General features: G+C 45.7%; 2 protein-coding genes across 2 annotated transcripts; both read right to left on the bottom strand.

Moving 5' to 3' along the window:
- Positions 1-578: 578 nt before the first annotated feature.
- On the bottom strand, positions 579-3,981 carry DCTPP1 (dCTP pyrophosphatase 1). The gene is made up of 3 exons (XM_060648987.2): positions 3,798-3,981; positions 3,032-3,142; positions 579-1,072 (listed from the first exon to the last, which is right to left on the bottom strand). Exons 1-3 carry the CDS (start codon positions 3,896-3,898, stop codon positions 772-774), a joined length of 513 nt encoding a protein of 170 aa, XP_060504970.1. The 5' UTR covers positions 3,899-3,981; the 3' UTR covers positions 579-771.
- An 8,047-nt stretch (positions 3,982-12,028) lies between these two features.
- SEPHS2 (selenophosphate synthetase 2) lies at positions 12,029-14,301 on the bottom strand. The gene has a single exon (XM_060648973.3). It carries the CDS (start codon positions 14,124-14,126, stop codon positions 12,780-12,782), a length of 1,347 nt encoding a protein of 448 aa, XP_060504956.1. The 5' UTR covers positions 14,127-14,301; the 3' UTR covers positions 12,029-12,779.
- Positions 14,302-17,761: the final 3,460 nt, after the last annotated feature.

Below are 17,761 nucleotides of genomic sequence, written 5' to 3'. Positions count from 1 at the left end.
GGGGCATTCGGCTCTCACAGGGCTGGGGTCCTGATGGACAGGGATGGGTTTTAGGCCCAGCTCCAACTTAACTGTTGACATTTCCTGCTCTGGGGGCCTGAAAATTCTGAGTTGAAAAAGCAAACAGGTAACTGCAGACTTGGAAAGTCCCTGCTATGTGCCAGGCACTGTCCTAAGCACTCTACTTAAATAGCTTACTTAAACCTTACAGCCCAATGAGGTAGATCTCATTATTTTCATTTTAGATGAGGAAAGCAAGGTGCAGAAAGATGAAGTACTTTGATGAATGTCATCCAGCTCATAACTATCAAAGATGGCATTTGAACCCAGACAGCCTAGCTCCAGAAGCTGGGCTCTTAACCAACTCTACATACAGCCTCCAATCCCCTTTAGATGCCCAGACGGGGTCAGGGAATTGCATGACATCAGTGATCTTGGTAGAAAGCAGATCTTTCTGCCCTATAGGTGGGAGGTACACTAAAGAAACATGGGAGCTGGGCTCAGAGACATCCCTGGTGCCCTTCTCCAGTACTTGCTGGGATAAAGCCTTCCCAGTTATTCCAGAAAGAATCTAGAAGTTGCTAACCAAAACATTTATTGAGAGAGAAAATTCCAGGAGGCTGTCTTCTGGAGGTTCTCAGGCCTCAGGCCTTAGGAAGTAGGGCCCCTTGGCCCGTGACCTATTAGGAAAGGACTAGAAAAAGTTCCGTGACCAGGCCACTCTCTGCTTCTCAGATGCCACGCCGAGTTGCAGGTCCTGTGCGCATGGTTCTAGGTTGAGGCCTGGCCTGTGGACTCACAGGCAAGGTCTGCAGGCCCCCCAGCTTGGTCTTCAGAGGTGGCCCCATGGGGTAAGTCTGTATACTTGAGGGCAGAGCCACGGGACAGATGTGCTGGGTAGCGCTGCCGGTTGATGTCCATCTTGGAGAGCACCGCTTGGGGCAGATCCACATGGCAGCGTGCTGCTAATGCCACCAGGTAGATGAGGACATCACTAAGCTCCTCTTGAAGGGCTGCCCGTTCCCTGGGGGGCCAGGCTTGGGGGCCAGGCTCCTCATCAGGTTTCCACTGACTGGAGGCAGAACACACAGGCACAAACACAGATGCTAAGACCACAGACTCCGCCTCTCTTGGGAGCAGCCTAGTCCTTGCAGCAAGGAACGCCCACCTCTTAGGAAGTTCCTTCAAGGACAACTCAACCCACCTGCACCCTAGGCAGAGTCAGGGTGGGGAAGAGACCCCGACAGATGATTCATCCAGACCTGTGTGCCCCAACCCGAGCCAAGGAGTGGTCAAGAGAACATTTCACTTGCTAAGACCCAATTGTACTCTCTCCAGCCCTAGCCACTGCCACTCCAGACTAATTCTCAGACCTGCGAAAGCTTGCTAGCTCATCTTCTGCTCTTGCTCAGTACCATCTTTTATAAGCAGAAATTACACTTTGTCCCTCTCCTGCTACAATTTCCTCCAACCGGGCTTAAAATAAAATCCAAACGCCTGACCATGCCCTTTAGATCCTGTATGAGCTGTCTTCTGCCTCTTCCAAAGTCATTATCCACCACTCTCCCTCCTGCCCCCCACCTAAAGCCACTCTGGCCCATCCTGTCTTGCAAACCGGCCGTATTGTCACAGGGCCTTTGCACTTACTGCCTCCTCTGCGTTAAACGCTCTTCTCCCTGCTCCCCCACCAGATCTTTCCTGTGGCTGGCTCCTTCCTGAGGTCTCAGCACAGATGTCATCTGCTCAGAAAAGCCTTCTCCTTGTTACTTTCTTTTTCATCACTTTGGGTTGTTTTCCCCATAGAACTTTATCACAATTCCTGGTCTTTTAAAATTAGTTTGCTTATTTATTGTTAGTCTCCTTGCACTCTGAAGACAGGAACCATGTCTTTTTTTTTTTTTTTTTTAATCCCCAAGATTTTAAGTCATCTCTATACCCAACATTGGGCTTGAACTCACAACCCTGAGATCAAGAGTTGCATGCTCCACTGACTGAGGCACCCAGGCACCCCAGGAACCATGTCTATTTTGTTGAAGGCTATATCTCTTAATTCTAGAAGACCTAGCACATAGCTGATGCTCACAAAACCGCAATAAATGAATGGTTTGCCCTTACATCTCTGTGCTCTCGTTTCTCCATCCCCAAAGTTCAGGCCTTGATTTAGGCCTTCCCACCTCTTTGACGGATCTGTATCAGCCTCCTCACAGGTCTCCCCTGCCCTGATTCTCTTGGTGACCCAATCCACCCTGCAGACACAGTGATCTTTCTACCCTTCAAATCTGTCAGGTCCTCTGTTCAAACTCCATCACTTCCTAACTCCAACTTTGTCAATCCAGGTTCATACGCCACCTCTCTCTTCCACGGTCGCCACTCATTCTGTTATGTGTGAGGCACTCGGGACACACTAGACAACGAAACAGATACAAAATCCTGCTCTCTCTTGAAAAGCTTACCCTGGAGGAGTCTCAGGATCTTCCTGAATGGGGTGCCTGGATGGTTCAGTCAGTTGAGCGTCTGACTCTTGATTGGCTCAGGTCATGATCCAAGGGTCGTGGAATCAATCCCTGTGTCCAACTCTGCACTGAGCATGGAGCCTGTTTAAGACTCTCTCCCTCTCTCTCTCTCTCTCTCTCTGTCTCCTCCTCTGCCCCTCTCCCCTGCTTGAGCTCTCTTTAAAACAACAACAACAAAACAAAAAACTCCCTTAATTTAACTTGCCCTTTCCCACTCACTACCTTGGGAAAGGATTCTTCGGTCTGGAAGGCCACAGGCAGGTCTCCTAAAGAATACTCTCCTTTCCACCCCAGAGGCAGAGGTCAAGGTAGGCTGTCACCATCCCTTCTTAAGACCTGGACCTGCCTTGCTGTTTCCACACCTTTCTTTCCCAGAAGAATGGATGCCCCAAGAGGGCAGGGACAGGTGAGTTATTTCTGTATCCCCAGACACAGCCTGGCATGGATATTTAATGATCAGATAAATGTTCCCCTCCCCCACAACACAGACTCTTCCAAAAAGACTTCCATCTACTCACAAGAGCTCTGCCAGCTCCCCCACTTCCCCCACCAAGGCCAGTAGGAGGTTCCGAGGCTGGTGGAACTGGCCCCAGTCTCGTTCAGCAGCAAATTCAGCATGGAGGCGGCGGCTAGAACAGAAGAAAGGAGTAGAAGCCCAGGTCCCAGGGTTAGAGAATGCGGACGACCAGGCAGGTATCTCAGTGATACTTAGTGGGGGCATTAGTTCCGCACCTAATTCTTTGGATGGCCTTAAGCAAACCGTTTCTTCTCTATGGGCCTTGGACTCCGCATCTCTAAAGTGGGTGCGCCCTACTCAGACCCTGAACTCTATCAAAACCTAACAATACTGTCTTTTCCATTATTCCACCTCTTGATGCTGCTTCCGCTGATTTTACAAAGTGCAGCTCCAGGAACATTTCCCCTAAGAAGCCCTCCTTGATTTCCTCTAGTAAAAAATAATGTCACCCACCTCTCAGCACTGCTTTTGCCCCCATCCTACCACCCACTCCTGGAGGGCAGGGGCCGGGCAGAAGCAGCACCGGAAATAGCCATATTTCCCCAAGGCTGGTTCTAATATCCCTCACCGGGCATCACCATTTCCCTTGCCTCAGGTGTGCATCACTAAACCCATTTTGCAGATAAAGAGGTTAAGATGGCTCGCCCAGGACAGCCAGCCGAGCTGGGCCCCCCAGCATAGCCTTCTTCCAGACCACGTGGAGTGACCCGTCCCAATAGGAGGGAAAGAGGGGGAGACCTCCCCAGGCTGGGGCAAGGACGGCTTACATGTCCTCAAGCGTGGGCTCCGGGCTGAAGCTGAAGGCGCCGGCAGCAGCAGTGCCGTCTCCCCCCGTGTCCCCACGCGCGACCCCATTTGGCCGAGACATGCCACCCACCACACAGCAGCCGGGATGCGCTAGAAAACACCGCGCCAAGCTCAGAACCTGCCTCTAGGACCCCCGACCAATCACAGGCGTTCACGACTACTTCCCGGGGCGGAGCCACGGGAAAGACCAATTATTTGTGTGGAGTTTACACTCGCCTCTTGCCCCAGTCCCTAGATTCCTGCGACTTGGCCTGGCATCTTAAAGGTATAGGGACCAGATTTGCCCGGGAAGAGACAACGGTCAGAAGGCGAGGAGAGCGCAGGCGCGTCATTTCTCTCGTGGACGCCAGATGGCGCCAAAGAGAAAGGATGGGGCCGAGGCGAGGATGGGACGCCCAGGGGAAAACCCCAGAAATGGAGAGTTTAAACAAGAAAGGGAAATTTATTATAAGGATACAAGAATGTCACCAGGATACAGGAACTAAGTAGGGTAGCCGTTCTAAGCATTTTACATATTTAATCTTCATAACAACCTTATAAGGTAATAGCATCGTCATCCCCATTTTACAGGTAAAGAAACTGAGAAATTAAGTAATTTTTTAAAGTGTATTTTTGAGAAAGAGAGAGAGCACAAACAGGGGAGGGGCAGAGAGAGAGAGGAGACAGAGAATCCCAGGCAGGCTCCGCACACTGACAGCGCAGAGCCCCATCCAGGACTCAAACCTATTAACCGTGAGATTGTGACCTGAAACGAAATTAAGAGTCCCAGGCTTAACCCACTGAGCCACCCAGGTGCCCGGAGAGATGGAGTAATTTAACTCCGCAGCTAATAATGTGGTAGCCAGGTTCCAAATCCAGGCAATTTTGGTTTTAGAGTCTGTTTTATTAACCTCTACGCTATATTGCCTCAAATGATAAGTACTATGAAAAATAAAAGTATTGGGGCGCCTGGGTGGCTCAGTCGGTTAAAAGTCCGACTTCAGCTCACAGTCCGTGAGTTCGAGCCCCGCATCGGGCTCTGTGCTGACAGCTCAGAGCCTGGAGCCTGCTTCAGATTCTGTGTCTCCCTCTCTTTCCGCCCCTCCCCTGCTCATGCTCTGCCTCTCTCTGTCTCAAAAATAAATAAAAACATTTTAAAAAGCTATTAAAAAATAAGAAGAAAATTATTTAAACACTATGGGAAGTGCGAGTAACTTTAGATTGCATGGTCCAGGGATGAGGCGGTAAGCGCTGTTGGTTACCAGCTCAATTTCACTTTCCCCTTCTCCATGCTTGCACAACTGTGATTTTATTCTCGGGTTCACCCTCCTCTACTTGATTGATCATGTCCCATTGCCCTGGCCTCATCAGTTTATGGGTGAGCATGTGGCCTAGATCTTGACAATGAGAAGTTAGAGCAAGTCTGCTGGAGACTCCTGGGAAAGATTCTCAGTTCTTTTGTTTAAAAAAAGCACAAGATGTTTCTGCCTTTAGATGTTAGTATGTGAAGGAATCTTTGTGTGGAGAGCTAGCCCACAAACGGGGATTGGCAGATAGGAAGATAGAAAGGACCTGGATCCTTGATAAAATTGTGGGGACACTTATTTTTACAAGTTCCAGAAAAGTCCTAATTCAGGACGCTGGTTATATAAGAAAATAAATCATTTTATTAATTAAACCACTTTTATTTGGGTTTTCTGTTACTTGTCATTAAGAAAGTGACTTTTAATCTGAGTAAAAATCAAGGGGAATAGAGTTCTAGATAGAGGGAACACCAATGCTTAAAGCAGAAAAATCTTTGCATGTTCTAAAGACAAAAAGAATTCCAGTGTAGCAGGAATGTGGTGAGCAAGGAAGAGTGGTTGGATATGGTATTAGGGAAGTGACAAGAGGCTAGATCAGATCAGCCAACCATGAATTTTATCCTATATTTGATTTGGAATTTTAAGTATTATGGAAACCCTTTGGAGGGTTTTGGCAGGGGGGGTTATATGATGTTGACTCTGGGCCAGTTTGATGGTGAGTCAAGATGGAGAGAAGTGGATGTATTGGGGAGATGTTTTTAGAGGTAGATCTATAGTCTTTGTTGATTTTGAATTAAGAGGCATGGGAGAAAGGGTAGAGTCGAGTGTGGCTTACAGGTTTTGAGTGTTGAGCAACATGGTGGATGGACGGTGACTCATACTGGGATGAGGAAGGTAAGGAACACATGTGGCATCAGGAGTTTGGTTTAAAGCAAAGCAAGGTGAAGCTACATATCAATCTGACAGGTGGATTTATGAGCCTAAGTTTTAGAGGAGAGATCAGGGCTCAGACTCAGATTTGGTAGTCTCAGTTATTAGATAGCACTTAAAGTCATGGGCCTGAAGAGGAATAATTAATACAAGAGTCTAGATAGACAAGACTGAGATTTGGGGTACTTCTGCATTTAGCAGTTGAGCAAAAGAGAAAAAGCAGGTGAGACAGGAGGAAAATCAAGAGAGTGTGGTGTTAGGGAGGCTAAGAGAGGAGAGTGTTCCAGAATGAGTAAATATCTGATTTAGATGCTACTAAGCCACTGGATAAGATGAGAGCACAGAAGTTGCTGATGGATGAGGCAACACAGAAGTTGGATATGGGAGCTGGGAGGAAAGAGGAAGTTCTGGGTAACTCCTGGGTTTCTGGCTTGAGTAAATAGATAGTTAGTTTTGCCGTTTGCTGGAATGAGGACACAGAAGACCCAGGAGTTGGGGTGGAAAGGAAGATAATGAAATCAGTTTGGAGCATGTTCGGGTCAAGATGGCTCTAGAACATCGGGATGATGTCCAGTAGGCAAGTGGCCATACAGGTCTGAAGTTCAGAACATTGAGCTGCCTATGGACCTGGGAACTGAAAGTACCTTCCCTAGCACCTACCCTGATGTTCGCTAAGCTTCTCTGCACAAGAACCCAAAGTCTTTTACTGGAATATAAAACATAGCTTTCTTAGGAGTCCTCTGCATCTCAGATTTTTGAAGAATCAGGGACCAGAACCTCTAGAGCTCACAGGTCAGATGGTCCTTGGTGATTGACAGGAAGGAGGAGGCACTTTTTGTGGGAGGCACAGTGTTGGAGGGGTGGGGAAGGCCCTCACGCAGGAGAGGGAACAGGCGTGAACATATCATTGGTCCCCTGATCTGGACCCCTCATCCAAACTCTTTCTGCACCCTCACCCCCATGTTAATTCACCTTTCTCCATTCTCCTCCGACACATCTTAGCAACCCAACCTCCCTGCTTTCATCAGGGCCTCAGTGTGCGTGGTCGTGGCTTTTGGTTCATGTTTGTGATTAGCCTTTCATGAGCCTATCTCTCCAGGGACTGGGTGCCCTAGTCTTCAAACCAAAGGTGTTTTCTCAGTGTAGGCCAATAAATGTTTGATGACAGGATGGGCGGGCTGGGACAAGCAAGCATTCACATGCACACGCCGGCCTTCTGCTACTCAAGAGTTTGGCCGCCTTCCCCACTACAGCCAAGCCGGTGCAACTGGTCCCAGTAAGGCTTTTGAGAAACCCTGGAGTGGAAGAGATGACAGTGACTGGAGAACAAAATAGCAGAGACCCATGGTGGTGTTGGGGTGGGGGAACCTAGACTACTGAGGTCCCAGAGACAATAGAGTATCATGGCAAACCAAGAGTCAGGTGATTGGGAAGATTGTTTCTCTTCTCTGAGCTTCGATTTCTCTACCTATGTAATGGGGCTCTGGCCTAGGGGGCCTCCAAGGACCCTTCACGTGTGTGCTGGGAGGACAGGGACAATGTGTTTTTTTGTCTGTACCGCAGTGCTGTTCTTATTGGAAGTAGAGCCATAGACCTTGTTGGTTTTGAACTGGGGGGTGGCAGAAATGGTGCTGCTATAAGTATTTGCTCTTATTAAAATTTTCAGCGGGGAGTCATGACAGAGGCTTTGAGAAATCTGTAGACTAGCTCATTTAGGCCAAGGAATCCCCACCACCTTCAGAAGTCCTTCCTGGAGCATCTGGCTGGTTCAGTTGGTAGAGCATGTGACTCCTGCTCTAAGGGTAATGAGTTCAATTGGTTTTGGGGTGATGGATGTCCCTGTTCTAGATCTCCTTTTAGACTGAGTCTCCTGGAGAACAGAAGCATTGTCAGGCTTTTATTTCTCCAGGACCTGGTACTTGAATAGATCTAATAAACACTAATTCACAGGAGTACGTCTTATGGGATCCCCTCCATGACTTCCTCACTGTAGGTGGATATGGCTATGCCTATTTTACAGGTGAAGAGACTGAGGCCCAGAGACTTATCTGAGATCACCCAGGAAGGGGAAGGCTGAAATTCACCAGCACCACCCCACCCCAGGGCTTCTTAGCAGGTGAAGGTAGTCTCCCTACCCCCCTGCAAGGGAGTAAAAGAGGCAGCTCCATATGCTTGGTATGTGCTGAGGTCACCTTGCCTTTTCTTCTGCCCATCTGTCCTATCTTTTCATCTTCTTTCTTTTCTTCTAGCTTCAACTTCCTCTCCTTTTTTTTTTTTTTTTTTTTTTTTGCTTTGGTTTCCTTTCTCTTTTATTCTATACCTCTTTTCTTTTCTTCCTTACCTCTGTACCTGTGATTCCGTTATGATTTCTCTCCAAGGCCCTGTCCCCCACCCCACCTGCTGCCCAGCTCCTCCCCAAGGAGAAGTTGGATGCCTATCTTGCTCTCCACCCCTAACCCTTTCTAGGTTAACTAAGAGAACTCAGGCCAGGGAAGCACCCAATCAGTTTCCTCCTTTTGTACCGCCCACTCCAACCTGTTGGAAGAGCTGTGTATGAGAACAAACAGAACTAAGGTCTGAATTTGTCCTCCAAAACCTGGTCTTAAGAGCTTGGTGGTACCAGCCTCCACCACTAGGAGACAGCAAGAGCAAGGAAAGTGTGGACATAGAGGGCGCTAGGGTCCCCAGTGTGTACCCCTCACTCACTCACTTACTCATTCATTTATTCAATATATTCTGAGCACTGACTACGGACCAGACAGTGATCTAGGTACTGGGGATACAGAACATCCCCTGCCATCGTGGAGCTCACATACTGGCAAAAAGGGACACTTATAAAGTAAACGAACACATTCTCAAGACAATTACACATAATTACACATTAGGTTGGGAGCTATGAAGCCAATAAACAAGGTGATGAGTTGGAGAGTAGCCAGGTGTTGGTTGACGTCAGAGAAAGCTTTTCTGAGGTTTTATTTTATTTATTTTATGAGGTAAGCCTGAGAGGTGAGGTTCCAGACAGAGGGAACTGCAAATAAAAAGATCCTGATTTGTTTGGACATACACAGAAAGGCTAATGGGCTAGAGTTTAGTGAGAGAGGGAGGGAGAGTGCCATGAGATGAAGTTGGAGATACATAGCAGGGATTTTATGGAAGCGATGTAAGAGCTTTGGGCAAGAGAAAAACTGATTGAATTTTTTAAATTGATTAATTGTTGTAGTTAGTAGGCTCTTATTTCTCCAGGGCCTGGTACTTGAGTAATCTAATAAATACTAATTCATAGGAGCATGTCTTATGGGATCCCCTCCATGACTTCCTCGCTGTAGGTGGATATGGCTATGCCTATTTTACAGGTGAAGAGACTGAGGCCCAGAGACTTATCTGAGATCACCCAGGAAGGTGAAGGCTGAAATTCACCAGCACCCCCCCCCCCCCCCCGCCCAGTGCTCTTAGCAAGGTAGTGAAATGAAGGTAGACTTCCTTCATACTATATACGATTACATTTCATTTATCACACAAGGTTCCATTCTTCATTGGCGTTGATAACTGTCTCCTTCTTTTATTTTCATTTGCTAATTTTCTATATAATTAGCATTGATCCATTTTACATCTTCCATTAACCTTCCAATTTTCCACAAAATTAAATGTATCAATACTCTTATCAGGTCCATGTTCCTTTTTCTGGGAGCCTTCAGGCTCCTGTTCCCGTGTGCTGTGTCTGTTCCAGACTGGTTGGTCTCTAGGCCTGCTGTAGAGCCATTACCTTGAGACCTCCCTTCACCTTCTCTGTGCTGGCTTGGGTTTTTCTCTTTCCTGGTTTGCCCCCATGTTTTCCTGGAGCATATCTTCCAGTGGTTTCTTGAGAGAGTCCCTGGGATGAAACCACTTTGACACCTTGCATGTCTAAAAATATCTTTATTCTACTTGTTTGAAAAATGTGGCTAGGTATAGAATTATACAGTGAAAATCATTTACCCTCAGAATTTTGAAGGCATTACTTCATTGTCTTTTAGCTTCCAATTCCCTGTTGAGAAGTCTGATACCATTCTTATCCCCACAACTTTTTTTTAAGTTGTATGTATTCATTTTTGAGAGAGAAAGAGAGAGAGAGAGTGAGCAAGCAGGGGAGAGGGAGAGAGAATCCCAAGCACGCTCCACACTGCCAGTCTGATGTGGGGCTCAAACCCATGAACCGTGGGATCATGACCTGAGTCAAAATCAAGAGTCAGACGCTCAACTGACTGAGCCACCCAGACACCCATCCCCAGACCTTTCTATGTGTTCTTCCCCTCCCCAGAAGAATGGGCTCTGGAGTCACACTGCCTAGCAGATGGCTTGTGCAACCTTGGACAAATTTCTTAATGTCTCTGCACCTCAGCTTCCTTGTTTGCAAAATGGGATTGTTCGCAGTTCAAATGAATTAATATATATAAAACAGTTCTCTTTACCACTGGCATTTTAAAGTTTAATACAATTAGTGTACGTCATTTTTCACTCACTATGCTGGAAAGTCAAAAGACGTGTGCTAGTTACAACCTTTTAAATTTTAGAAAACTTTTTTTGTATTATTTTATATAATTTTTTCTTCCATTTGCTTTATTACCTCTTTTTGGAATTCCTTCTAGATGTTGAACCTCCTGACTTACCTCTAATCTCCATCACATTTTTTTTCTTCTATCATACATCTTTTTGTTGTTATTCTACTTTCTGATAAACTTACTCAATTTTAAGTTAATATTGTTTTTTAATGTTTATTTTGAGAGAGACAGAATGCGAGCGAGGGAGTGGCAGAGAGAGGGAGACACAGAATCCAAAGCAGGTTTGAGGCTCTAAGCTGTCAACACACAGCCAGATACAGGGCTCGAACCCATGAATGGCGAGATCACGACCTGAGCCGAAGTCAGATGCTCAACTGACTGAGCCACTAAACTTCCCCAACTTTATTGAGTCTTCTACTGATTTTTTTAATTTTAGCAATATTTTATATTCTAAGTGCTTTGTTCTCATATCTTTTTATGGACACTTTATATTCTTTTACCTTTTTTTTTTTTTCTTCTGCTCCCTGTATTGTCTCTTTATTTTTTTTCTTTTTGCTTTGACGTCTTTCACGTTAGAGGCTTGCCTCAAATGTCTGGTGATCCTTAACTGCTTACATTTAAGAATGAGGCATCGAAAAGAACGTGCTTGGGTGAAACTTTCCATATGAGAGTCTTCCTGATATAGGGATTTTCACCGGGGGCTCCCTAAATACTTATAGGGTTTTTTTCTGGGCACATTCTTTTTCTCCAGAGGAGCAAAAAGTGGTATAAGCTTCCTGGATGGTGTTTTTAGTAGCTAGGGGAGGGGCCTGGGACAGTCTCATTTTTGTCTTTATTCTTGTTTTTGGTAAGGCCTCTGTTCTCTACTGCGGTGTCTCTGACTATGCAGTATTTTTAAAACTCATTCCTCAGAAAGTAAACCTCCCTTTACCTACAGAGGTGAGAGGCAGTCATCTGGCTATGTGACATGGGGGAAAGGTTTGAGAACTTCAAAGATCTCATTGTAATTATGCTGTATATAAACTTTCAAAAAGTATCTGTCTTCATCCCTCCCCTTAACCCCTTAGTACCCTCAGAGCCTAGCTCCTTGCTTCCTATTAGTATTCCCCAACTCTGAAAGCATTTACTTTGGCTTCCCCTATCCTGCTAAGTCAGTTGTTACCCTTCTCCCGCCTACTTCCAATGTTTAAAGAATTGTTGATACCTTTCTTTTGCGATTTCCTTTCCCACCCTCTAGTCCTTGGGCTTTCTGCCTTTTGAGTCCTTTGCTATCAACTGAGGGGGAGGGCGCAAAACTAAATCTAGGTGTTAAAGCTCTGGTCCAGGATCAGGGAAAACATTTTCACTCTCAACTTGCCAGATTCTAAATGTATCATTTGGCTCATTTTATAACACTGTAAAAGATTCAGAACTCCCAAGAATCCAAATAGTAGTCAGAAGAATTTTTCAACAAAGTCCCTTTTATTTATTTCACTAGAAATTACTTTATTGATTAAATCGCCAGAAATTTTCAGTGCAAGATTTAACATCTCAATGACCATCAAGGCTTGGGCTCTGGGGCTTGCTCTGCCTCCCCCAGTCCTTAAAGGGGTTTAGAGGGAGAGACGTCATTAACAGAGACCAAATCAGATGGTCGCAGGTCCTCCTTTCCCAGTCATTGGACAAGCTGCTCAATTCTTGCCCAGAGCAGGAAAGAGCCAGTGTTTCTGAAAACAAATCTAATAAAGAATTTGACATTGCAATGTAAGATCTCTCTTAACAATTTAGTTCTATCAACAGTATTGGTCCAAACTTATCTGCTTCTGATCTAAATCATTTTGCAATTTACCTTTTTTGGTATGTATGTAATTTCAATAATCTCACCCCCTGTGCAGACATGAATCAACCCAATGCTAAGAAAAATCCCTCAAACCAGAAGAGCCTCATCTTGTTCTTGGAAAGAAGTAACAGAGGTTTTTCTGCTTCTCTTCCATGTAAGAGATGAACAAACCCCACCTTGAAGTCCAAAATGTTACTTCGGGCCTTGGAATGTGCAGCTTGTGATGAGCCGATTCAAATCACCGAGAAAGGGCAGCCGGAACGACTATGCAGGCAGCCTTCTTTGGAAATTTCTTCTTAAAATAAAGTTTTGAGAATTGTCCATGATTGTGTACAAAGACTCTAAGGTCCACACAACTTCTGCTATTCCGTCTCAGGAGCCAGGTTCAGAGGCAGCATTGGAATTGTCAGGAACGAGAGCAGTAGCAGTGGCCCCGCGAGGTAGGACCTCAATAACTCGAGGCTTGTCAATGATCCGAGCTGTCCGGTTTCCCTTTTCTACAATACCGACGATCCATGCTTGGTGACCCTCTCCATACTTGGAAGATTTGATTTCAGAACAAAAGCGAGCTGCCTGTTCTCTCGGCAGACAAATCAGTAATCCCCCAGAAGTTTCTGCTGAGGTTCCTTGAAGGAGCCCAAAGCGCCCACTGGCCTTGCTGATGGCAGCCATCTTGGCAATGATTGGCAGATTATGAATGACAAATGACACCTCATTTCTTTGTTGTTTTGCAAGGTTCTGAGAGTGTCCTAGAATGCCAAAGCCTGTGATATCTGTGGCTGCGTGTGCATTAAACGTGTGCATTAGTCCAGCAGCAGTTCTGTTTAGGGTAGCCATATTGAACATGGCTTCCTGATAAGCTAGCTCTACCTCTTCTCTGGAGACCACCATATTTATTTTATTCCATCTTTCAGGATTATCCAGCCATTGGTGGGCATTGACAGCAACCTGGGTTCCTAAGGGTTTGGTTAACACGAGCACATCCCCAACAACTGCACTGTCCGGCATGATGAATTCATTTGGCTGACATACCACAGTGGCAACCCCTCCGACGATAATCCAAGGGTTTACTACTGTCTGTCCACCAGTCACTGCAGTCCCTCCTTCCTCAGCAGCGTCGCGAAAGCCTTTGATCATGAGCGGTGTTATCTTTTCTCGTTCCTCCTCGGTCATACTCTGGCTGACGCTGAGTAACATCAACATGTTGTCACATTCAGTAATACCCATGGCGTAGAGGTCACTCAGCACGTTGGCACACGCTATGCGCCCCATCATGTAGGGATCTTCCACTAGGGGGTAAAAGAAGTCCGTGGTCTGCACCAGTGACAGGCCCCCGTGCCTCAGGGGTATGACGCAGGAGTCCATCCCAATGCCCAGGGCTGGAAAGGTTGGGTTGGGTTCCGCCCCGGCCGGGAGGCCGCCTTCCTGGGCCGCCTCTTCATGGCTTCCGACCAGGCCCAGACCCGACGGGGGCCGAACGTCTGGCCGCGTCAGTCCCGCCAGGAGTTTGAGCAGCGTCTCCTGGGGGACTTTGCAGCCTCAGCCCTTCATGCCGGAGAAGCCCGTCAGCCGCCAGCTCGGGCTGAGGCCCAGCGCCTGGGGCTCGAAGGGCCGGTAGCTCGAGAAGCCGCGGCCCAGAGACAAGCCGGCGGAGCCGGAGCCTTCCGCCGCCGCCACCGCCACCTCTCCGCCGGCGCCCGTCGCCGCCGCTTCCGCCATCGTGCCTGCCCGGCAGGGAGGGGAAAAGAGGAGAGGAGCGCTCCCTTTTATTTTCTACTCCAGTTAATATGGATTAACAGATATTACCGCAGAGAGTCTCCTCCGCACGACTCGCGCAGCCCGACTCACGCCACACCGCGCGCTCCTGGCCTTCCTGGGGGAGGAGCCGCCGGCCTCCCGTACTTATAGCCCCGGTGATTGACAGCCGTGCCATCCAATGAGGACTTCGCAACCGAGGGCGGGCTTCCTTTCATCTAAGAGATGAATTACAAATCAACCAGCAGTTTGCGAAACTGGTGTGGACTAGGTTACCCGTTTGCTATTTGGTTCGCTCCGCTAGTTGTAATTTAAACGATCTCTTGGGAGAGGCTGGTGCGACTTTGCTCCCTAGAGGCAGTTGACCAAGTGCTGCATTTTCGGAGATGAGGAATTTGGGGGTCACTTGGTAGATCTATTACAGGTCAGAAAGGTCCAAGGGTCACATGACAGCGCACGTGACCAATCCAGGTTAGGAAAATAGCCCAGGGAAAAATTCGGAACGAATAATGAAAAATTAGATATTAAGTTACTACCATTAAGCAAGCAAACTGTAGCATCAAAATAATGAAATGTTAAAATGAGCTCCAAAAAATTGTAAGATTCAGGGGCGCCTGGCGGGCTCAGACGGAAGAGCATGCGACTTTTGCTCTCCCCGTCATGAGTTCAAGCCCCGCATTGGGAGTAAAGATTACATTAAAAAAATAAACAATAAAAATAAAATAAAAATCTTTTAAGGCTCTTAAGGGCAGACACCTGCTTGGGTTCTGGTGCTGTTTCCACCACTAATTGCCTGTGTGAGTCACTTTCCCTCTCTGGAATCAGTGATGTATCTATCTGGACAACAAAGTAGCTTACCTTCTTTTGTCCTCAGGTTTCTGTATGTCTTTAAGTTAGTATATATGAGAATCTGTGATGTAACCCTGAAGAGCAATTTGCCAATATCCATTAAGGTTATAAATGCATATAATACCTTTGGCCCAGCAGTTCCGATTCTAGGACTTTATTCTACAGATGTACTCGTGAGCTGTGAGTGGGAAATGGTAGGGATGTTTTGTTTTCTGTGCTGTTTGTAATATCAACATACTGGAAACAATCTAAATGTTTATCAATTATGATTAAAATAAATTGTGGTACGTTTATATAATAGACTATCCATTCAAGCAACTGTAAAACAGAACGAGAGAACATTGATGTAATTCTATTGATAATAGTTACAGTTCTAATAGGCACAGTCCTAAATGCTTTATGTATATTAACTTAGTCCTTATAAAACTCTTTGAGTTACGATTCTTTCCACATTTTACAGAAAAGGAATATAACGCACAGAGAGATTAAATGCCCTATTGAAGGTCATAGCCAGTTTAGAATGGAGCTGGATATGAATCCAAGCAATCTGTTCCAAAGACTACCAGGCTATACTGCGGATGATGTTTGTGAAGAGAAACAAGCAAGCTTCAGAGCAGTATTTATACAATACTACTATTTGTTGTAAAAGGGGGAAATTTATGCAATAGCATATTTCTGGGAGTATAATCGCCAGAAACTGGTAAATTGATTGCCTCTGGGGAGAGAATGAGGTGGTTGGGGATGGGAGATTCTTCGACAAAAAACTGGAAACAACCCATGCATCTGTTAACAGGGAATGCATAAACAAATTGTGGTATAATCACACGTGGAATATTATTTATCTGTGAAAATGAATGATAGGTATAGGGATCATCAATATGGATAATCTCAAAAACAAAATGTTGGGAGTAAAAAGCAAGTTGCAGAAGTGTACCTAAACTAAGATGCCATTCATATAATAAAATTCAACACCAGGCAATGCAATAATATATTGATAAGATATGCAAAATGGTAAACACTTTTTTAAAAGGTAAGAGAGTGCATGATTAACAAAATTTAGCATAGGGATTACTCCTGGGGTAGGGTGCATAAGGGACCCCTGGGTTCCGTTTCCTTCTGTTTCTTGGGCTGGACATAATGTTCTTGAAACTGCACACATCTATTTTCCCACACTCTTTGTAAGTTATATTTCAACATTAAAAAAAAGAGAAAGCGTGCTATATTTCAGAATTAAAAATACAAAAAGAAAAACAAAATAGTCAAAAAGCAATAGATGTGGAAGCAACAGACATCTGGATTTTGTCTCACCTTTGGACTTGTCAATGAGCTGTCTAGCCTTGAAGAACTGATATAAACTGTCTATGCCTTAGTTTCCACTTTTGTAAAATGAAGGTTATAATCTCTGCTTAGGATCTGGCGTAAGGATCATATGAAAATCTCAACTATGAAGATTTCTTTGCAAAGTATTCAGTACATTGTACATGTGAAGGATCTTCCTATCACTAAGGGAAAAATGAAAACATCCCAGTACATCTGCAGTCACCTCATCTGGGTTAAAAAGTGACTAGATCAGGTGCCCCTGGTTATACGCTCTCTTTGTTCTTTGGACTTTTTCCTCTAGGCATTTAGAACAATTTGTAATTCTTTATTCATTTGATAATCATGTGATTATGCCATGACTATCCGCCCCACTAGGCTGTAAGCTCCACAGGCAGGGGCTGCCCTGTTTCGTCCACCCTGACTTCTGTAGCACCTTACATGGCAATGACATTTGATGAATGAATATATCATCTTATGAAATACAGTTTGCTGGGCTCATGTGATGACCGGTGCTGAGCATCTTGTACTCATTCATCTCTTTTATTTTTTAAAAAAAGTTTATTTATTTATTTTGAGAGGGAGATAGAGAGAACAGGGGAGGGACAGAGGGGTGGGGGGAGATAGACAATCCCAAGCAGGCTCTGCGCTGCCAGTGTGACAGTGCAGAGCCCGACTCAGGGGCTCGAACTCATGAACCAAGAGATCATGACCTGAGCAGAAAACAAGAGTTGGATGCTTAACCAACTGAGCCACCCAGGCGCCCCCATCTCCTCTTTTAATCCTCATAGCAGCCCCAGGAAATCAGCAGTATTATCCATTTTAGGGATGAGGAAACTGAGGACCCCGATAAGTCAGGAGTGGTGCACAGGATCACCAGCTGGAATCAACCTAGGGAGAATACAAACTTAGGTCTGTTTTGACCTGAAGACTGGTGTTCTATCCCTCATCCTGGGGCCCCCCCTTGAGAATACTAACAACCCCCAACATGCCTCCAGAAAAAGCAGGACTCTGAAGGGAAGGTTTCATCCCTATAGTTCCCTGTTGCTTCTGTTTGGACAAAATGTTCACTCAGGTCAAAAAAGTCATGAATTTGCCTTGGTCAGTGACCAACCCACTAGGCTTAGAACAAGTTCATGTGCCTTTGTGCAGGTGATCCACATGAGTCACAAGGGTGATCCTTATGATTGTATCATGAGCATTTGAAAGCATCCTTTTTATCTTTTTCTTGTTTCTCACTGAAAGATCCATTGAATCACATTTACCACTTGGGTGAAAGCATATGGGTCAAAGATTGCAAGAGTAAAAACCTAGAGGTGGGGTTGGAAAAGCAGGCAAAGGAAAAGAGGTGGTTTTTGTTTATTTGTATGTTTTTTTTATATTTTTTTAATGTTTATTTTTGAGAGAGAGAGAGAGAGAGCAGGAAGGGACAG

This window comes from Panthera onca, chromosome E3, assembly GCF_046562875.1.
Source record: "Panthera onca isolate mPanOnc1 chromosome E3, mPanOnc1 haplotype 2, whole genome shotgun sequence".
Taxonomy (NCBI): Eukaryota; Metazoa; Chordata; class Mammalia; order Carnivora; family Felidae; genus Panthera; species Panthera onca.
The sequence above is the reverse complement of the archived record's forward strand: the minus strand, read 5'-3'. Positions and strand labels throughout refer to the sequence as shown.